Below are 21,748 nucleotides of genomic sequence, written 5' to 3' on the forward strand. Positions count from 1 at the left end.
TGCCCCTCCCGGGGTGCCTTTGAACCCCTCTCTTGCCCTTGGAGAGCCAGTCTCCTCCCTCGGGGCCCCCCCACCCCACCCGTGCTGTGGGGGGCAAAAGCAGGAGGCCTGGAAGAGCCAAAGTGCGAAGTGGACAGTGTTTTGGAGGGAGCACCCCTGATGGGAGCCCAGAGCCCGAGCTGTGACTCCCATGTGTGCTAGAGTGGGCCTCGAGCACGGCTTCTCCCCGTGCCTTGGAGGATCTCCTATGGTGGGGCACATGAGCTCTAGGCATGGGATATCCTCCAGTGGGTCCCCCACACCCTGCATCCTCCGGCCCTCACTGTGGCCCCAGGGGGGCAGGCCCCTCTTGAGCCACGTGGCTGGATGGGAGATCCCAGGCCCAAGGTCACTGGGCCAACAAAAAGGCATCTGAACCCAGAACCCAGGGTGGGCCTGGCAACTGGGCATAGCTCTGAGCCCCCGGGGAGAGCTGAACAGCCAGCAGCACGGGGGCGGTCAGGTGGCAAGGGAAACGCCCAGCACTGCCCAGGAAATGCACGTGCCTGGTGTCTGCACATAAAGGCAGCTGGTGCGGTGACGAGGCCCAGGGCTATGTGGCCGGCAGGCAGGCCACTTCCCCTTTGCAGGGGCTGCGGAGTATGGCAGCTGGGGCAGTCCTCCTGGTACCCCTGCACGCCCAGCACCCAAACCCCGCGACCCCACCTTCTCGGCTCCTCCTCCTCCCCTGCCCCAGGCCCACCTAACTGCAGCTGACACACTACGAGGTTGGCAAGCCTCCCGTCAGTATTATTTTTAGATCAGCAGCAGCAAAACGGACTAAGAAACTGTGGTGCAAAGACCAGCCTGTGCAACAGGGCCAGTGGCCATGGCTGGCTGCCCCTCGCTGTCCCCCACACCCATGGGTGACAAGCCACCGGGGGGCGGTGACATGCCCCAGCAAAACGGGAGGCCCGGGGCGACATAAGCAAGTGTCCCAGCCAGGCTGTGCTGAGTTTCACAACTAGCACAAGGTTTCCAGGGAATTTAAGGGGCGGGGAGGCTCATGCCTGCCACCCAAGGAGGCTCCAAGCAGGGCGAAGGGCCAGGGGCTATGAGGGCAGGGGGGAACCCCCAGGGAGGGCACACCTGTCCAGCCCGATTCACCCAGGGCCGCATCTCACTGACGAGCCTGCCCTGGGGGCTGCGGGGACCCCAGGTCCCTGGCACAGGGGGTGGGGGGGTGGAAGTGTTGGGGGCCACAGCAGACCCCACCCCCAGGAAGAAGTGGGATGGCCAGGGACCAGGGTGACACCTGGACCCTGATTCAAGCCGCTGCCTAACCTGTACCCTTTCCAGACCCGCCCCTGCCCCCACACAGGACACCCCCATTCCCGCACCCCTGGGTCCCCCTTGGGGCCTGCCAGTGGCAGTGGGGAGGCCGGCGGGATGGTACCTGGCAGACAGGCGCACTCGTGGGTGGTGTCCCCCGTGGGGCGGCAGGTGCCCCCATTCTGGCAGGGGGAGGGGCTGCAGGGCACGTAGGGCAGCTCGCAGTGGGGGCCAGTGTGGGTGGTGCGGCAGGTGCAGCGGTAGGAGCCGACCTCGTTGTGGCAGGTGCCCCCGTTCTGGCAGAGCCTGGGGTTCTGGCTGCACTCATTCACGTCCTGCCTGCAGGTGGGGCCGTGGAAGCCGGGTGGGCAGCCACAGATGTACGAGGCCTCAAAGGGCAGGCACTGGCCGCCATTGGCACAGGGGTTGGAGGCGCACGGGTCGGCCTGCTGGCACGTCTTCCCTGGTGGGCAAGGGGCAGTGAGAGGGTCACGCAGGCCTTCTGGCTGCCCACAGCCAGGACTCCTCCAGGCCCCGGGGGGCGGCTCCTGGGTACCATGGAGGAACCAGCCTGGCACAGACCTAACAGCATCCTCTCTTTAGCCCCCAGGACCCACGGCGGGACACGGCCATCTGTCTGTGGACAGGGACCAAGGTTCCCAGGACGCACGGCTGCTAAGGGGGGCGGGGGCGGCCTCGAGACCTGACCCCAGTGTGTCCCCTCCAGAGCCCCACGCAGCGTCAGAGCCCCCGACGGAGGCTGGCCCACCCCCGAGCACAGGACGAGAGACAGGACCCCCTTCCTCACGGGGGCAGGGAGGAGTGGGGGCCCTGGAGCAGGGCAGCCACAACTGGACAAGTTCGGGGCTGGGAAGGGGCGTGGGGACTCCAGGGTAGGGGTCACCGACCCCAGCGGCCTGAAGGACAGACTGACCTGGCATCTGCCCCGCTCGTCACGGCACATGGGCAGCCAGGGCAGGGCCAGCGTCTGAGGGTCCTCGGGGCCGCCGCCCGCTGCCCTCTCTCACCTGACCAGCCCGGGGGGCAGCGGCACTTGTACTCGGTGAGCGTGAGCAGGTCACAGGTGCCCCCGTTGCGACACGGGGTGGAGAGGCAGGCGTTGTCTTGGGGCGTCAGGCAGAGGGGCCCGGAAAATCCCAGGCGGCAGGTGCAGGCGTAGTCCACCAGGCCTCCGCGGTCCACCACGTGGCATGTCCCGGCGTTCTTGCAGGGGGCGCTGAGACAGGGGCTGGGCGCCTGGCATCGCTGGCCCACAAAGGCCCCGCTGCAACTGTGGCAGACACACCAGAGCGCTTACTCGTGCCGGCACCCCGGCCAACCACCCCCGTCACCCAGCACTGGCTTCTGTGGAGGCCGCGGCTGCCCCCGGGGAGCGTGGCAGCTGTCGGGCCCCACCCTGGGTGGGTGCAGGGCCGGGTCAGGGGCTCCTCGGGGGGCAGCTGAATGATCTGGGTCCAGGGAGGAGGTTGCACAACAGCACATATGTGCCAAACACCACTGAGCTGCACATTTTAAAGTGGTTAACTTTACATTCAATGAATTTCACCTCAATAAAAAAAAAAAAAAATGATTCTGTTAATTGGGGCAACAGGCTGGAAAGCAGAACGCACAGCGAGGCCTGGCCTTGGTTTCAAAACCCTTATGTCTGCATGAGCGCCTGGGTGAGCCAGCAGGAAGGGGCCACAAGGTGGGTCCCAACCATTCCCCGCGAAGGAGTGCTCTGACGCTCTTCTGTTCTGGGGGCTCACGGCTTTTCTGCTTTCACTACGGACGCGATCATGAACGTACAGAGGGCCGAGACGCAGCAGATTGTCTCCCGTTTCCTTTCCAATGTGGATTCTTTCTGCTGGAGGTCTTACCTGACGGGAATACCACCAGGACGTGGTTGGCACCCCATCCCCCCCCCAACCCACGCTCAGCGCCTAGACATGGTTTTCCCTTTTGGGATCAAGTCTTCACAATGTCCAGACAACATCAGCTGGGAGCAGACACACCCGTTTCATGGCATGAGAAATCAAGGTGCGTGGAAGAGCATCCTTCCCGAGCTCTCAGTGAGCCAGCCCAGGGCTGGGGAGCTGGGGGTGAAGGCTGCCATGTCCACCAGGTCTGTGCCCTGCCCCAGAACATGCTGCTCGGGCTCCAACAGGAGCGGACGAACTGGGAGGGGGGCGTCTCACGGGTTCTTTGCAGGGACGGGGCTCCGCGCAGGCCACCCCCACCCCAGGGCCCCCCTTGGCCACCTGTCGGCCCAGCTTCTGGAGCCTGGGCCATAAATTGCCCCCTGAGGTCACCTTGTGGCCTTGTACTCGAGGGAAAAGCTCAGTAAAGGCTCTGGGACCAGCCAGGCATTGTTCTTCCCAGGGGTGAAGGCTCTGAGGCATAACGTGCCCCTGGCCCGCCTCCGGCCCACAGCGGCCTGGGAAAGGCAGCTGGGACGCCACACCCACAGCTCTGGGCACCGGGTCGGCAGCGCCTCCACCCCCAGCAGAGGCGGGTACTGGTGGGGAAGCTCAGGTCCCCGGATGAAGAGGGGGCTCTCCCAAGCATGGAAATATCCCATCTTTCAGAGCCCAGCCAAGAAGGGGCTGCCCCGTGGCCCTGGCACGGAAACCACAGCCACGGCTGTCCCATGGGGACGCAGCCTGCCGGTCCTCACTGCCTCCCCTCCTGCCTGCCCCTGGGGCTAGAATCAGACCTGCATGGGTGGGGTGGCGGTTTGGGGGGCCGGGGTCTCGGAGTCTCCGCATTTCTCAGCAGTGGGCTGCTCCCCAGGCTGTCCCCAAGGCCTGGGATGCGTCTGTCTCCCTGCAGGTTTCTATCTGTGGTGGCAGCTTGGAAAGGTGATAAGGATGACACAAAATGGCCCCCCTGGCCCACCATCTGTTGTCAGAAGCCAACAGTCCCAAACCAACTGGCTTCAAGAAAACCAGTCGGGGGAGGCAACTCAGGCCAGAGTCGGGCTCCTGCCCAGCCTGCTGGGGAAGCAGGCCGCGGGGTCAGTGGCTCTGGCAAGGGGGACTCCTGCACGACCACGCTCCAGGACCCCGGGGAGTTACCGACCGTCGGCTCTGGCCTGAGTGGCACTGGGAGCCCGGAGTGGAGCGGCGGGGGATGGGTGTGGGGGGACAGGCAGCACCTCCCCCAACCTATCAATGCCCTCCATTGTCAGGCAGGACCTAGCCACCGCGCCACTTGGAGAAAAGGCTCTTTTTTCTTTCCCAGCCATGGACGGAGCGGGCGGGTGGTGGTTGCTGGGTAGAGGGTGCTTGCCTTGTCCACACCGCCCCCCCCACAAGCCCTGCTGGCTTGAGGGGAGGGAAGTCTTCAGGGTCCTGGGGGGGTGTCCTTGGGTACCCCCTGCCACTAGACGGATCCCTAACTTGTCCGGATGTTGGGTGTCCCCAGATGGACCGGAAGGCTCTGCCTGGATACACACCCCAAACCCTCCAGCCATGGGACAGTGTCTCTGTGAACAGCCCCCGTGCTCTGGCTCAGGAGTGGGGACCCCCGTGGGAAGACCTTGGGACAACCCACCTGGATGGGTGGCAACCTAGCCAATGAGGCTGGGTTATGCCAGGCCAGCGAGGGAAAATATGCCAATAAATCAGGCGTCAGTAGCATGGACAAAGGCCGGCCGGGAAGCAGGTGCGCCTGTGGCCGGGGACGCGGGCAGCAGCTGATCCCAGCCGGGCGCGGCGGGCCGCCAACCAGGGCGGGCGGGGCAGGGACCAGAGAGGCTTCTCTGCGTTGGGGGGGGGCCGGGGGGGCGGAGCCACGGCTGAGAAGGCCCATTGTCTCCCCTACTCCTGCCCAGGCCAGGCAGACAGCACCGTGAAAGCATGCTGCCCGGCCCGAGCTGGCTCCTGGGCTGGGCCTGGACGTGGCCGCCACCACCACCAGCACCCCAGCTCGAGGACAGGCAGGGCCACGAGGGGAGGGGTGGCCCCTGGAGGAGGGACAGTAGAGGCAGATGCTTTGTGGGGCAGTGTGGGGTGCGAGGTACAGGGGCTTGGCTGGGAGCCTGAGTCAAGAGGAAGCACCAGGCCAGGCACAGGGTCTGGGACGGGAGGCGGGTGGAGCACCTTTGGGCCAGTCCTGGAGGCCATCCTGCCCCCTCTGTGCCCCACGCCCCTGGCTCCGGGCAGCCTCCAGTCATCTCTCTCCTCTGCACCTGTGGACACCTCTCTGCCCACCTGGCCACAGCACGGGAGCTCCCCGGGGATGGACACCTGTGGCCCCTTCTGCCCAAGGCACCCAGACTTCCCTGAGGGGGCCGGAGGGACCCTCCGTCCTCAGTGCCTGTCCTGGGGGTCGGTGTAAGTGCCTGGTGGGGTGGGGCCCCGGGCCCGGCAAAGGGAATGGCACCCAACAGCTGCCTCGAAAGTGAGAGGCTTCCCAGAGTGGGCCCGGGTCAGGGCCTCGGGTGACCCGAGCGATACCTCCTGCCGACCTGCACGCCCCTCCTGTCCGGGCGGGGTGGTGAGCCCAAGACAGCCGAGGCGAGCCCCCTACAGACTGGACAGGGACGGTCCCGCCCAGCACACTGCACGGCTCCCGTGCCTCACCGCCCCTCCTTGAGGCCGCCCAGCACCTGCTCCCCCACCTGCCCTTCCTCCCACCCTCCGTGCGGCCTGCCCCTCCGACAGGCCAACCCATGCTGGCCGTGGCAGGTGAGTGACAGGTGGGCTGGGGGCTCCAGGCACAGGGCCGCAGAGGGGGCCGACAGGGGGCCAGGCTTCCGGCAGACACCCTGCCTAGCGGAGGAGCGCCAAATGGCTGCCGGGCGGCTTTGTCCCCGCCTCAGTATTTCCACTGTGCTCACTCCCGCCCTCCCCAGCCGGCACTGCTCCATAGAAATGCGACTCCAGAAAGCATCCGGAGGCAGATGTTGCTGTGACCTTTCACCCGGGACTAATTCTAAATTGTGCTGTTTTCCTTTCTAAGCTAAGCAGCCATCTGCCACCCCCAGGGGACAGATGACAGGTCTCTTTGCCCCACACTAGGGGAGGGGGGAGGGAGTCGTGAGGAGTGCTATGCTCAGCTCTGCCCTCAAGGAGTTTGTGGTCCAGCGGTGAGCACGGAGCCCTGCACCCTGGCAGCTGGGGGGGCAGTGATGTGGTACCCCCCCTTCTGTCCACAGGAGGAACCCAAGATACCCCAGGACAGGTGCTTCCTGGGGGCGCCAGTGAAACGTACTTCGATCAGAGGAACTTTCGGGGTCGGGCGGAGGAGGGGGTCTCCATCCCACTCTGCCTGGGCCTCTGTTTCCCGAGGGGGGAGGTCAAGGGACTGCACATGCTCAGAGGGCCCTCGTGCACATCGTCCGGCGACCTGACCATTTGGGCAGAGGGGACTCACTCTCGCCAGCACTGGATTTGGTCTGTGCGTGATTTACCGCGTCCCTGGGAAACATACTGACGGAACCAGCCGAGCTACGCGTGTTTACGGAAAGCTCTGGAGACACAAGGACTTTGCCTGCCCAGAGGGGACCCACCCTGCCAGGACCAGGAGGAGCTCAGGCGGCCACTCCAAAGGTGGGCAAGGCCCCCGCCTCCCGACGCAGGGACCGCCCTGCGCACCCCACTGAGCAGCCTGCATCCCAGGCTGCTTGCTATAAAAAGCCACCTGGATGTAATTAGCAACCCTTCCTTAACTGACTCCACCTGTCCCTAGTAGAACGACCCCAGGGGTAGCGGGGAAGGCCTGCTCCCAGGCCAAATTCCCGCCGCCACCATCACCAGGGCCAGTGCCTCCTGGCTGCGGAATGGTTACTCGGGAGCAGAACAAGGAGGGCATTCCTCACCGACCCTGCCCCCAAGCTGCCTGCTCCCCACATGCCTCTGCCTGCAGCAGACTGCCTAGAAGCCCCCTCCCCACATCACCCCTGCTGCCCCTCCACGAGCCTGCTGCCTAGGAAGCGCCCGGGGCCCTTGGGCTCCTGCTGTGTATGGGCCAACCAAGTCAACATCACTGGTGTCCACTGGTGACAAGGGGTGGGGAACACGGCTGCTTCCTGATCCTGCCTGGAGCCCAATCCCGTGGTGCTCAGCAAAGGCCCATCGCCTTCCACCCAAACCACTGACACGGGACACAAAACTAGGGCCCACCCACCCCTGGACAGCTGGGCCAGGAGTTTCTGAGACCCCTGGCCTGGGGAGAATAGAACCACCCACCTCCCAGCCCACCTAAATGGGGCCACCCGTGGACTGGGTGGGGAGGCTCCTGGCCCCTTGCTACAGGGGCAGACAGAGGCCAGCATAGAAAGGCATGGGACCCGAGGTCCCCAGAGGTACAGCCATGAGTACTGCAGTCAATAAGCCCAAGTCTTTCTCTGGTCAAGGCTTGGGGGGGGCGGTTCTGAGCCCTCAGCCCCCCCCTTGGGTAGAGGCCAGTCCAAGTCCCCCCCATACCCCAGCAGGGGCCACCGTCTTCCAGGAGGCAATGGATGAGGGATGATGTGCTGACTGCAGGCTGGGCGGGGAGCTTGGTGACCTCTGTGGGCCTCCCCCAACTGTGCCCCACCCGGGGACCTGGCGTCCTTTCCCACTGGGAACAGCCAGGGCAGCTCAGCTGGGGGGAGAGCACCCCCACGGAGATGTGAGAACTGGGACAACTGAGCACTGGCCCCTTGCCTTCCCCCCCAGAGTCCCCAAAGAGCCATCGTGTGAAAAGTCCCCAGGTCCCTCTCACACCTGCAGAAGCCTTGCCCAGACACCTGTCTGCGGCTGAGCTGGGACCCCGCCAGTGCTCTGCTGGGCTCCAGGGGCACCTGACCATGGCCCTCGGCAACCTCCAGGCTTTTGCCCCTTTCTGCTCTGGCTCCCCTCCCCACCTCGACAGGCACAGGGGGGCGTGGGTTGTGCCCTGCTCAGGTGTGGGGGTTACTGCCTCCACCACCGCGTGTGGCCCTGGAAGTGATCCCAGCAGGGGCGGTGGGTGCCTGGCTGAGCAGTGGCCTCCCTCCAGCCTCTGCAGCCGTTGGGCCCCATGGGGGGGACCCTGCCTGTGACTCCCAGGGCCTCGGGGGGGGCAGCGAGGGCTGACACAGACAGACCCCCCCCCCAGACCAGCATGGCGGCGGTGGCCAGCAGCCCAGGGCAGGTGGGGGCGTGGGGCCTGCCCACGACCCAGGGCCCAGGCTTTCCGGCCCCAACAGCTGCTGGCTCTTTGTCTTGAATCTCTTCCCCAAGTCACATCTCTGGATGCTCTAAGATATGCTGGGTAGAGCAAATGCAGGAAAAGCATGGCTTCCTTCCCCAGCTCTGGGGGAAGCCCTTTGTGTCCCCACACAAATGATGAACCTGCCCTCCTGGGAAGCCACCTTTCCCACTGCAGGGAAAACAATGCCCCCAATGGCTCATTGTCCCCGGGTCACTCTGGGCTGCCCCACCCTCGATGTGGGAAGTGGCCAGTGGTCTGAAGGGAGGGAAAGGCCAGTATGAGGTCGAGCAGCTTCCTGAGACGGCCCAGCAGCGGGGGACAGAGGCGACCCAGGCCCACCCATGGGGTGAGGAGGGCCGCTGGTTGGCACAGCCAGCAAGAACAGGGTCCCCCGGGATCACAAGAGACTGTGGCAGTGAGGCATGTGAGAACAGTCTGCTGCCCACTCAGAGAATCCTTCCCCCGTCCCCCAAAAGGTAGAGCCCCAAACTAGAGACAAGGTTGGAAGATGTGACCTCTCCCAGAGGCCTGCTGCCCCCCTCCAGCTGCAGGGGCCTCTGCTCCCAAGCGGACAGAGCCCAGACCTGCACCCCCAATCGCTCAGATGCAATGAAGGACTCGACAGGCTCACGAGGCCACAGGGAGGGCTTAATCCAAAACTCGATTAATTAAGTCAGCAATTGCAGAGTGAGCTCCCTGCCAAAGCCAGAAACGATTCTGGCAGCTTCCTGCCTCCACTCCTAGGAGCAGATGCCGTCTCAGGGGGTGTGGGGAGAGGACAGGCTGCTTAGTGACACCCCCGACCCCCTGGCCGGCCAGAGCGGACACTCAGGGGCACTTGAGCTCGTCCAGAATCTGGAGAGGGCACCAACAACCCCCTCACGTGGGTTCCCGAATGATGAAATAGGACCTGTACTTAGACCCCCCCAGCTTCCGCTCGCCGGGCTCCCCCAACGGCCCTACAGGTACACACTGGGCCCATTTCACAGACAAGAAAACCAGGGCTCAGGCATGGTATGCACACAGCACCACCTGGACTTGAATGCAGCTCTTTACCAGGAGCCAGCCACCCAGGAGCAGTCAGAGCAGGGCTGTCTGTCTGCCCCGCTCCAGAGGCAGCTTCGGGTCCAGCAGGAGCTCACAGGTAGAGGAGGGAGGGTGTGTGTCCTCTGCACCCCAGATGCCCTGCCCAAAAGGCCGGGGTTTCTCACCTGACCACCTGACCGCCCCAGCCCCAGAGGGCTGCAGCAGACAATGCATTCTTACACCCCCAAGCTCAGAGAAACACAAAACCCGGGGTGGGGGGTAGGGCTCCGGGTGAGAGGTCTGGGAACCAGGAAGCCTCCCAGCCAGCTGGCGGGTGGGACGGCTCTGGGGCCCCGGCTCCTCTGCAGCCCCGTCCAGCAGGAGGGCCAGTCACCCTCCTCCACGGGGCCGGGGGCCTTTCCTGTCCACAGGCGCTGGCACGAGGGGGCGGGAGCTCATAGCCAGCCTGCCCCCACTGCACTCGGCCGGGACACCTGTGGGCTGTGGGGACCCCGCAGGGCCAGCTGTGGGCTGCCTCCAGCTAAGCGGTGGTCCCAGAGGTCACCCCCATCCTGCACCGCTCCCCAGTCCCTTTCTCTCTGGCCTCTGCTGCCCACTCACACCGCTGAGCACCCCCGCCCCACAGACCAGGCTCCACGCCCCCCAGGCCTGCGTACCTGGCTGTGTAGCCCTTGCCGGTCACCCTGGGCCCAGCACGGCCTCCAAGGTGCCCTGGGATGCAGCAAATGCCAGAAGACGGAACCTAGGCCCGGGGTCAAGGAGGTGAGGGTGGGGCCTGCGGTCACCCTCTGGGGACACCCAGCTGTCCTGGGACGGCTGACATGGGTCTGGGGCCCTCTGGAGGGCTTTTCCCTGCAGGGAAAGTGGGCGGCTCTCGGGCTGGGCTTCACCCTCTGCCCTAGCATGAGTTCACCCAAATGCCGGGGCAGGGCTGGCCTGGGGGAGCTTTCTGGACAAGGCCTCTGGGCACGAGGGGAGGGCTCCGACAGAGTAAAAGTCAACCGATGTGTTCCATCGGGGGACCCGCCTGTGTTAGAGCCGCGTGCAGACCCACATGGACCTAAAGGGGACACTGACCTAGAATCACCCCAGACAGGCCGCAAGGGCTGCACCGTCACTGGCCAGCAGCTCTGTGGGATGCCTCCCCCAGCTCAAGGCGCCAGGTCCCCATCCTCCCTGAGGGAAAGGAGCTCAGAAAGGTGAGTGGGCAGCCCAAGGTCACACAGCCCGGGTGGCAGAAGGAAGCCCATGCCACAGCCTGTGCTGCCAATGGAGGCGACACCCCAACTCAGCGGGAGCGGCACGCTAAAACGGGGGAAAGCCCCGCTCAGGGCAACCGGCTGGGACTGCAGCTTCTTCCAGAACCTCGAGCCGCCCACCAGCCTCCGGCCTCAACTTCCGGCTCTGCGCCCAGCCCCACCGCTGTGCCGGACCCCGGGCCCCGGACCACCGGGGGGAGGGTGTCACCATGCTCTGAGCCCCAGCCACACGCAGACGCTGGCACACACAGCCTTGCCTGGCCGCCCCGTCTGGCTCCCAAGCAGACAGGGCTGAGGTCGCCCTCATTCTGACCACGGAGGGGAAGTGCAGAGGGGGAGCCCCGCCCTGCGGGCCGCCCCATGGGAGCCGGGACCAGCCAGGCTGACAGGTGGAGGAGCCCTCGGGTTGACCCGGAAGGCCCAGGGCTAGTCACCTCACCCAGGCCCTCCCCGGAGGGAGGGGAGACAGAGGCCCCGAGGGGCGGACAGACGTGTGGCAGGACCCTCCCCACTGCCCAGCCTGAGCTCAGCGTCGCTCTTACTGAAAAGCTGTCAGGGAAAAACACACACACTCAAAACTCTGGCTTCTTCCCCAAACCTCTCATTTCCAGTAACTGTGCAGTTTCCGCTCACCAACAACCGACACAGGAAATGGTGGGAGGCAGGTCCCCAGCCCCACGACGGGCCCTGCTGCGCAGGCCTGGACAGACCTTTCCAGGGGCCGACAGCTGCCCCTCTCCCCCGCGCACCCCCCTGTCCCACAGCGGCTACCCCCCCTCCCCCCCCCCCCCCCCCCCCCGCAGCCTGGCCGGGCTGGTGGGAGGTCTGTGCTGCTCCCTCCTGGCAGCTTCCTGCCCCGGGCTAGGCACAGGCAGAGGGGCAAACACCTCCCCGGGGCCTGGCGCACCGAGTAGGCTCCCTACTAGCCCAGGCCGGTCGGCGGAGGGTCAAGAGCGGGTGTGGCCGGGCCCTGGGTTCTGGCCCCCTGGGCAGATGCCTGTGGCTCAGCTGTGACCCAGGCCAGGCCACCACCGTGGGCTGAAGAAGGAAGGGGGCCGGCAGCCGAGCGGCTGCCCGGGCCCGGAAGGGTCCCCAGGGAAGGGAGTAGCCGAGGGCTGCCGCAGCGTCTTCCCACCCCCCTGCCGCATGACCCCACATGGGTCCAAGATGTCTCAGGGCGGGTGGGTGGGGTGGGGCTGTCTGAGACATTCTGTGGCCACCTGTCAAGCCCCAGCCTCCCGGGGCCCCGTGCTGTCCCGGTGGGATGGACGTGACCATCCGCCTGGCTCCCCGGGGCCTTGGCTCCACCTGCGGGGGAGCAGTTCGCTCAGCAAATCAACAGTGTCAACAGAGGGACAAGGGAACCACTCACCCAGCTTAACAGAACCACCAACTGGAGCACTAGAGCACACGCGACTGACGGCTAGCCCATTGAGGGCTAAGCTGGGACAGCTGGGGACGAAGCCTCACCCACTCGTTACGGTGTGGCCAGGACAGGCCCCAGCCCCAGCCCAGCACAGAAGCTGTAATGTGGCCACTCCTCTGGCAAGCACCTCAGCGGCTCCCACCTGCACGCCCACCCATCTCTGAGCAGCCTGTGCACAGGGAGCCAGGGGAGTTGGCGAGGGCCCTGTGATCGAGGGACCCCACCTTGGCGGGGGGAGCTCTCAGGGTGAAGAGTCCAAAGCCGCAGTTGGGCCAGTGCCGTGGGGGCCTCCCAGACTGAGACCCGGCCGGGGGCTGGCAGCTGTGTGTGAGGGACGCTCAGGTTTGGGAACTGCAGGTGTGGGCATTAGATGCCAGGCTCCCCAGTGCACGCCTCTCCCCAAGACCCACTGGAAACCAGGACCCCAGGCACTTCTTCCTGGAAACTGTGAGCCCCCGAGGGCTGCCTCCATTGCTCGGGGGCCCCAGGTGTGACCTCCAGAGAAAGCCCCCAGCCCCCAGCCCAGAAGAGCTCAAGACCCACAGCACGACAAACGGCTGTGGGGGCCGGAGGGGGCAGGCTGCCTGGTGGGAGAGGCCAGGCCTCCCAGAGGGGTCCACCACCCACTCAAAGAAGCAGCTCTGCGTCAGGGAGGAAGCAGGGAGAGCACAATGCTTAACTGCACTAATTCACCCTAAAGCGCTAATGACGTGACATCCTGACCCCTGCTGATCCCTGGCCCTGAGCTTGGGGGAAAGTGGGGAAAGTCGTTTTGGGGGCCGCCTTTGCCAGAATGCTTCCATCCTAGGAGCAGTGGGTGCAGGGTCGGAAGGAACCGCTCAATGGCGAAACACTGCGGGGGAGAGTTTCTGCCCCAGAATTCCATGGGTCTCGGAGATGCAGAGAAAGCAACCCCCCCACCAAGCGGGGGTGAGTCCAGATGCTAACGCTCACAAGTCTGCCTGACCGGGAGGGACCACTCTGCTGCCCTGCGGGAGACGTGGAGCCTCCCTTAGCCCAGAAGGCAACCTGGAGGGACCCCATCTGCGTCTAAGAGCGAGAGGCCAGGCCCCCAGCCCCCTCTCATCTTCTACGGGGCCACACCAGGTAACTCTGAGCTGACCCAGGAACGTCCAGGACAGGCAAATCCAGAGGCAGAAAGCAGACATGGGCTGACCAGGGCCGGGGGCCGGGAGAATGGGAGGCCTACTTAGCGGGGCCAGCCCAGAGGTGCTGGGGGCGGGCGAGGCAGACACAGGCCCCACCGTGTAGAAGAGATGCGATGTTGCAGGACCCGACTGCGGGACAGAGAGCGGGCCCCAAGAGCAGAGCGGGAGACGGGGGGTGGTGGGGGTGAGGTGGGGGGCAAAGCTCCAGAGCCAGACAACACTGGTGGTGGTACAGCCTTGGGAACGTATTAAATGCTGGAATCGCACCCTTCAAGTGGCTAAAGCAGCAAAACTCATGATGCCTATAACTGATCACCAAGACATCCATATATGTATCCAACCCCCCCAATCTTCAGCCCCTCCGTGTCCTAGGGGTGGGGGCGCTCCGTCTTGAGGAGACAGCCCAGGGCCCGGGCTGCTCCCGAAAAGGGCCTTCCTCTGCCTGTCCGCCCCTCCTCCAGACACCTGCACATCACTACACCCTCCCCATCAGGCACTGCCCGGCCCCAGGGGCCAGCTGGTGAGAACACCGGAGCCTAGAGCAGGGCCCAGACTCGCAGAACCTGCCCTCCTGCGTGGCCTGGCCTGACCGCCACGCAGCCCCGCCCGCACCCAGGCATTTACAGGCCTGTCCCAGGGTCCTGTTGGGATGCTGTGGAGGGGAACTCCCTCACGTACAGAGGGGGAAACGGAGGCCCAGGTTGTGTGTCTGAGGGGGCCCTGCCAACCAGAACCACGCTGGCTCTGTATCTTCTCGACCATGCACGGCAGGGCATGGGGGGAGGGCACACAGCCCCCCAGAGGTGGTCAAGCCCCGCCGTCCCGGGAAACTTCAGGGCCATCAGACACATCGGCCCCACAGTCACGATGCCCCGAAGCCAGCTGCCTGTCAAAGCCTGGATAGCTCTGGATACACCTGCACACGAAGGGGGTGCTGACAGAAGCTGGCTTCAGACCCCCACCCCCGGCCCGGCCTCAGTTTTTCCCACCTGTAAACTGGCTTTGGAAAAAAAAAAAAAAGACAAGCAGAGCTGGCCACCACCTGGAGGGGGTGTGAGCCCGCCGAGAAACGCGTCTGCCAGGGTTTTATGGGGCTGTCTGCGCGTGGAGTTATTACTGGTACGTTGTTGAGGAAAGCAATCTAGGTGCTCAATCAGCTCTGCAAAGCCACATCCTTTCACTATTTATAGACAAGACATGAAACAGGAAAGGTGCCCTCCCCACTCCAGGAGGGTGCAACCCCTCAGCCCAGCACGGCCCCGGGGCCCCCCACCTGCCAGCACAGCCCCGGCCACCCATCGAAGGCACGCCGAGCACAGAGGGGGCCGGCGCTGGCTTCCGTGGGGTCCCGCAGGCCCCTCCCCAGCCACCAGCAGCAGGGGGTCCCAACACCCACGCCGCACCCCCCACCATCCTGTTGAAGAGCTTCTCCTCCGTCAACTGTTGGCCCTGACCCACCCTCTTCCTGCTAAGGGCACAGTTTCCTCTCTCTTTTAAAAAAAAGTATGTACTTCTTTGCAACGGGAAAAATGTTAGCTTCTGTGCAGAGGCAGGCCTGGTCCCAGGAGGCACCTTCCTTCAAAGAAGGCATGTGCCTTGACGTCTCCGCACAGAGCAGGTGAGCCTAGGAGCCAGTCTGGTTCACCCTGGGTGTCTAACACGTGTGTTTCTAACCTGGTCCCGGGGCCCAGGCACCACATAAACAGAGGAAGCCCCACAGCAGCCTTGAGAGTGAGGCTGGCCCTCCCCCAGCCTCGCCCAAGACTCCCAGGTGACTCAGTGGAAACAGCCAACCAGGTGACAGGAGCCGAAGGAGCGGTCCCTCTGAAGCCCAGGGCCGAGTCCCTTCTCCCGCCTGAGCCTCCCGACCTCCCCTCGTAAAGGGAAGTTGTCCTGCGGGCCTGCTGCCTCGGAGAGTGGCCGGGGAGGGCTTGGGGCGGCGCGGGCAAGACAGGACAGTGGGTAGGAACACAGGCTTTGGAGAGAGAGAGGTGCCACTCTGCACTCCGCCATCCTGGCAGATCACACCCCCCATGCCCGGCCCACATGGTGTCACAGGCTTGCGAGGAGCCATATCAGCCCCGGGTCAGGCTGCCCTGCCCACCGTGCTCACCTCTGCCTCACACGTCACACCCACCCACGTGTTCTTGCCAAGAAAGTCACCTCGTCACCCCCACCAGGGCCAGGGCGCCCTGAGCCTGCTAGCCAGTGCCTCGGGCAGAACCTGGCGCACACAGCAGGTGCTCAAAAGCATCTTTGGGAAAAGGCAAAGAGGACTGGGGATCAGAGCCACGGGCGGTGACAGGACCCTCAGCATCGGTGAGCCCCTCCCCAGGCAGCACCTTCTGAGTTCTCTGAATTAACTCATCAGCCAACTAAACATCCGAGAATGAGGATCCTGAAACCAGCCCTGTCAGCTCAAAAGGAGAAGGCAGGCAGGGAACCGGACACTCCAGCCGGTGCCTAAAGCATGCGGCTCTTATGCAATCCTCGCACCACGAAGAGATCAATGGTGGGTCAGCTGCGCGTTACAGACGGGGAGTCGGAGTTCAGGTGACCAGCGACCTGGGGTCACAGAACTAGTGGGTGGCGGAGCCAGGCCTCAAACACTGGATGGTCCCGGGCTAAAGCCCACCACCTGCCAGCCAGCTGGACTTCCCTCCCAGGTGCCCTGAGCATGATGGCTCACCCCGCTTCTGTGATCACCTGGGAGAGGCCCTGGGCGGGGAGCGGGGGGCGGGGATGGCCTTTCTCGCAGTCAGGGGGAGTACCTTAGCAATCCTGGGGCCTCAGCTCCCCGCCCAGGCCGGGGCAGGCCCCACAAGCCTTTCAGACCGAGATCGCACGCCCACCCAAACAGACAACAGTCCCCTCAAGCCTTCTCCCTCCCCCAAACAAAAGAGGGGGAGCCCATGTGACTATCCCCCCTCTGCACTGACTGCCCTGGGCTTGCCTGCAGGGTACTGCACAGAGCAGCCGTCCAGAAACGGCACTCTGCCCACAGGGACAGGCCATGGGGCCCGTCCTCTGCAGCCACTGGCCCACCAAGCCTCAGCTACTCCGTGAAATCCTGGGAAGGCTTTCACACCAACAGAAACCTCTTTTTCTGACCCTGATCCCTGCAGCCACCTGACTCGCGGCCTCTGGGGAAGGTTCCTTCTCTTTGGGGTGGAAACATATGATTCACCAGGTACTAATGTGCCTGGAACGGGAACACCACCGTTTCCCACGCCCTATCCATAGGAGAGCCAGCAAACCGATCCAGAAAGTCAAAGAACTTTCCGAGAGAGTCCAGGATGAATGCTGCAGAGTTGGAATTCACACCGAGGTTGGCACCAAAGGCCTCCACCCTCACACCTTTGAGGAAAGAAGGTGGCTTCCCCACTCGGCCTCCCATACTAGCAGACTTTCTGGGGCCTGAAGGGAACAGAAGGTCCCAGCAGAGGGCACAGGGCCCAGGATCAGAGGGAGCCAGGGCCCCTCACAGGAGTGGCCACGACATCCCCGAGCTGCACCCTGAGCCCAGACCCGTGCCTCTCCACAGCTGGGCCTGGCTGGCACCCCATCCCCGCTCCCCAGTCTCCAACACGGTGTGACCCAGAGGTAGGGCCTCTGAGGACGGTGCTTCCGTTCCGTCTTCCAAGTGGATATGCGGGGCGTGCACAATGGGGTCTCTGTGGGCTGAGCTCGGCTGAGTGCCAGGCCAGACTAAGGCAGGCTTCCCGCCAAGGAGGAGGGGGGCCCCAGGCCCCAGGGAGAAGACAAGGCCGGCGCCCGAGCCCTGAGCAGTGGTCCGGCTTGGGCTGGCAGGGCTCTAGGATTGAGGGGTGGGAGAGCATGCCGCACTATCGCTCTGTCCCCTTGAAGTGTCTCACCCCAATGCCAAGGAGGGGGATGCAGTAGCCTGCACCCCAAGGCACCCCCCTTGTGGCCCAGGCTCCAGCCCAGGGAGACCCTAGTGGCCCCTGGGCCGGGCTGTCCCTGCTCCTTGGTGGCCCTGATAAAAGACTGCTCCTACCTTCCCCAGCACCGCACCCCTCCTGCCTTCCCAAAGCCCTCTGCAGAAGTACAGAGACCCCCCCCACCCACACACACCCCATGGGTGAGCGCGCAGCCAGAGCAGGCCCGGGGCTGGCGGGAAGGGAGTCGTGCATTCTGGGAAGCCACGCATAATTAATCACACGGCATTAATCCGCCTCCCGACAATAGCCGCTGCGCTTCCCCTGAATCCCAGCTGTCGGTCTCTGAATGAAAGGAAACAAGATTTAGGGCATCAAGCGTCGGTGCGGCTTCTGCAGGAGAAGAAAAAGGCCCCAAAAAAGCAAAAAAAAAAAAAAAAAAAAAAAGTAGTGTGCATTCATTAGCATCTGACAAAGACACAATCCTCTTTGTCTATTAAACTGCTCACAGACCTGCTTAATTGGCTTCAGTTTGGGGGGGATGGGGGCAGTGGAAGGGGGGACTGCTTGCCCACGGGCCAAGGGTTGTCAAGGGAAGGGGCCCTCGGCAGTGGGAATGCAGCACTCAGAGGAGGACAGAGGACCCAGGACCGGCCAGGGAGCTTCCCCCTGGGGGCGGAGGGGCCCTTCCTCCAGCCACCAAGCACCTCCTTGTATCCCCATCGGACGAAGTCAAGCTGAAGGGCACCAGCGCAACAGAAAACTTCTCTGAGGCTGGTGTGCACGGGCAGGCAGGGCGCGGACTGTACCAGGACTCCCCGCTGGAGTCCAGGCAGGCTGCGGCGCGCGCCCCCACAACACACACACCCCTGCCCCAGCTATGGGGACCAAGGCCTGGAGAGTGATGGGCTGGATGGTGGGCCAGACGGTGGGGGGTTGGAGCTACAGATGGCAAGATGGAAACCAAGCTCCAGCAGGTACTCCCACCCACCCTCAACCTGGGAGATGGGCTCCCGATGATGATGATGATGTGTTCCCCAACCTCACCTGAGGTTAGAGGGGGGTTGCTGGGGAAGGCCGAGGGCCTGGAGGGGCAGGTCTGACTTTGAAAGAGCCCATTTCTGGCTGAGAGGCCCTGCCTGGAGGAGGCACTCCCGTAGGCAAGGTGGTGGAGGCCGGGCCTCTCTAAAGGTCCACAGCCTCCCCTGGTGGGCAACTTGTTTCTCAGGGACTTTAGAAAGAAATGGGGTACCAGGAATTCCCACCTAGTACCCCAGGAGTCCAAGGTGGCCCACAAAGGCATGCTTGAACCTCCAGCGGCCAGACCAGCTCCACACGCAACATAATTGCTGGTGATTAAGTAATTGCCAGACTTTGTCCAATAAAAGTAGCACGTGACCGCGCCCAGCCTTCTGGGCCATCTCCAGAAGACAATGGCCTAGTGTTCTGTCCCTGCGGGCCGCTGATGCAGAAGGCAGGGGCTCTGCTCCCGACAAAAGCAACAGGTCCCCACAGGGGTGCAGGGTGCGTACTCACACACAGGCTTCGGTGCCGTTGGGGAACACTTCACACTTCCCGCCATTCAAGCAGCTCTCACTGGGCTGGGAACATCGCAGGCCTGGGGAGGGGCAAGACGAGAGGTCAGCCTGGGTGGCAGGAGGGCCCTCAGGACAGGGAAGGGCCCACTCCAAGGGGTACAGCTACCCCTCTACCTAGAAGGCTCTGCCTCATCATGGGCTTGCTGGGGGCAGGGGACCTCAGGAACCCTCCCAAACGTGAACCCCCAAGGGGCTTCAAATCCGCCCAGAGTTCTGTAGTCAGAAATGGGGGGAAGGGCAACAGGTTGGCTGGGTGGCAGGTGGGCAGGTCACACTCAAAGTGGGTACGGTGTCCTGAAATGCCATCTGGACAATGAAGAAGATCTGACATGACCCTGGGCCATTCTCCCAAACTCTGCACCCCCGACCCATCTTCAACGGGTCTTCAACGGGGAGCCCATCGGGGCTGGGGCCCCTATCCAGCCACCAAGATTGTCTTGCTGCTCAAACGTGTTCTGTGAGGGGGCGGTGCTGAGGGGTGGGGTGGCCACACTGGCCCACCACCCCCCCCAACTCGTGGGAAAAGGCGACAGCTGCAAGGCTCAAGGCTCCGCCCGCCAACAAAGCACCAGCCCCAGAATCAGAGCAGCCCATTGTCACCAGGGCCGCCTCCTGGGGCACAGGGGCTGCACCTCGGGGACCTAGCCCAGCCTCCAGGACACCCAATACCTGCTCCTGAAGGCGGGCATCTTCAGCTACACCCAGGAAAAGGGGATGAAGATACCCTGGTTGGAAGGAATTCCACCCCATTCCCAAGAAGGGATTAATCCAGTCGCTCCCTCCCCATTTTACCAGTGCTGTGTAAATTAAGCCCCTCATGGGGGCGGGGATGGGGTGTGACTTGGAACCCCACCTTCTGGAAGTGGGGAGCTAATTCTCCCCTCCAACTTTTAGGGGAAGAGAGGAATTAATCACCACTGGATTCCTCGATGTGAAGTGGAGAGGGACAGCGTTCCTTCTCCCTGTCCCTCTTCACCCTTGCAAGATTCCAAACTTGAACTCGGCAAAGTGAAAGTCCCGCTAGTCACCGCTGGGTGTTCCGCACACCCGCACCACCCCTGCCCCCTCCCCAGCCAAACTGTCTGTGAGCCGGGATGGGGGCGGCGATCAGGCGTGGGAAGGAGACCCCTCCGTCAGCGCCCCTCGCCCCTCGTCCGGCCCCTCGCCAACTCTCCTGAATGGGGAGAAGGCCGGTCCGCCTGGTGCCCCACTGCCCACCACGCCCGGCAGGCTGGTCGCGCCGCACAGCTCAGTAAAGGCAACACGACGCCCCGGACCCCACACTCCGCGCCCCAACATCCGCCCCCGGCGCGGGCCAGAGGCGAGGAAAAAGATAAATGGCCCCAAAGCAACAGGAAACCAAAACCGACTCGATTCAAATCGAAAAGTAGTAGGCAGCTCGCCCGCCTACCCCGGCGGCAAGCCCCACGCGTGGCTGACGATGGCGAGCCCAGGGCTGGGCCTCCGGGGGCCCCGGGGTGGGGGGCGCCTAGCCCCCCACGCCCGGCTTCAAACCCGGCCCTAGGCGCGGGCGGCGCGAGTCCATCCCGGTCGGTCAGGCGGTGCGGGGGAGGGTCGCTCACCTCCCCGAGCCCCGGGTGACCCGGGCCCCCCCTCCCCACCCTGGCCGCCCGCTCCCAGACGCCCGGGGCGCGCGCGCAGGGCGCCACCAAAGTTTCCGAAGGGCGCGGAAAGTTGCGGGCTCGCGGGCGGGCGCCTACCTCGTGCGGCGAGCGCGGGCAGCAGCGCCAGGCAAAGCAGGGGCGCCAGGAGCGGCGGCATGCCTACCCCGCCGGCTGCCCGCTGCGCCCGGTGGCGGCCTCCTGCGCCGAGACGGCGGGGCTCCGGCGCACAGGCGCTCGCCGGACTGTCCCACGAGCGGTGGCGGCGGCCCGCGCTGCTCCCTGCTTCTTGGCGGGCGGGCGGCGCTGGACCCTCGCGGCCTCGGGGCCCGGTTCGGCGCCCCGGCTCGTTCCTCCGCTGCGCTCGCGCCCGCGCCCCGCGCCCCGCGCCCCTGCGCTCCCTCCCGCGGCCGAGGCACTAGTGAGGCGCAGACCGCCGTGCGCTCCGCCCCCGCCCGCCGGCCCCGCCCCTCGGGCCCGCCCCGCCGATCCCTCCGCACCCCTCGCCCTCGCTGGCCTCGCCCCTGCGCGCACCGCGACAGCCCTGCGTCGCCTCGGCCTGGACGCGTATCCGGAGCCCGGGTCCTCTGGGGTTGGGGGACGTGGCGGGGCGAAGGGACGTCGGGGGCCGGCCCTAGGGACTACTTCTTGTTCGAAAGTTTTCAGCGGCAAAAAGTTTGGTTCAGGACTGCGGAAGGATCCGGCTCTGTCGCCTTACTCGGCGACAATTGGCAAAGATTTGCATCTCAATAGCGGAGGAGGCGCGGCCGGAGTGGGGATTGGGGATCCTGAGGGAACCGTGCGCGGTGGGGAGCTGGACCCGTGGAGGTGGGGAGGGGCGGCCGTGGCCGTTTAAGGGTCTCCAGGCCCCGGGGCGGGAGCTCAGGGAGAAGTCGTACCCTCAGCAGCCGTAGGTAAGCCCTGAACCGGAGGCTCTACTCCCCGGAGCCCTGAGGTCTCAGTTGTAAGCCCCCTGGAGACCGCACAGACACCCTGGCTCTGACACTTGACCCCGAGGGATGGCGGCGCCAAAGCCACGGTTTCTGGAAAGAGGGCTCTGGGTGCCCCAGTGAAACAACCTGGGGCCAGTGCCTGGTGGCCACACGGATTGCGCTGCCACTCCCCCAGGAGGGACCCGCCCCAGACGCTCCTTGGTCACTGTCCGGCCCGTTTTCTGGCGCCTCCAGCCTAAGATGCCCCGCAAAGCCCACGAGTCCAGCAGGCCCGCGGCTAGC

The 21,748-nt window shown here is 64.6% G+C and overlaps 1 protein-coding gene across 1 annotated transcript in view; it reads right to left on the reverse strand.

Annotated features, from left to right (window-relative positions):
- The window catches only part of NOTCH1 (notch receptor 1), a 44,053-nt gene extending 23,164 nt beyond the window's left edge, over nt 1-20,889 (reverse strand). The window contains exons 1-4 of the mRNA XM_028094868.2: nt 20,613-20,889; nt 18,830-18,911; nt 2,340-2,602; nt 1,436-1,774 (exon numbers count right to left, since the gene is read on the reverse strand). Coding sequence (XP_027950669.1) covers nt 1,436-1,774; nt 2,340-2,602; nt 18,830-18,911; nt 20,613-20,673 — 745 coding nt within the window. The 5' untranslated portion in view covers nt 20,674-20,889. The remainder of the gene's footprint in view (nt 1-1,435; nt 1,775-2,339; nt 2,603-18,829; nt 18,912-20,612) is intronic.
- Nucleotides 20,890-21,748: the final 859 nt, after the last annotated feature.

This window comes from Eumetopias jubatus, unplaced genomic scaffold (assembly GCF_037043125.1).
Source record: "Eumetopias jubatus isolate StellerSeaLion01/CBP00866 unplaced genomic scaffold, mEumJub1_p1.0 scaffold_15, whole genome shotgun sequence".
Lineage (NCBI taxonomy): Eukaryota > Metazoa > Chordata > Mammalia > Carnivora > Otariidae > Eumetopias > Eumetopias jubatus.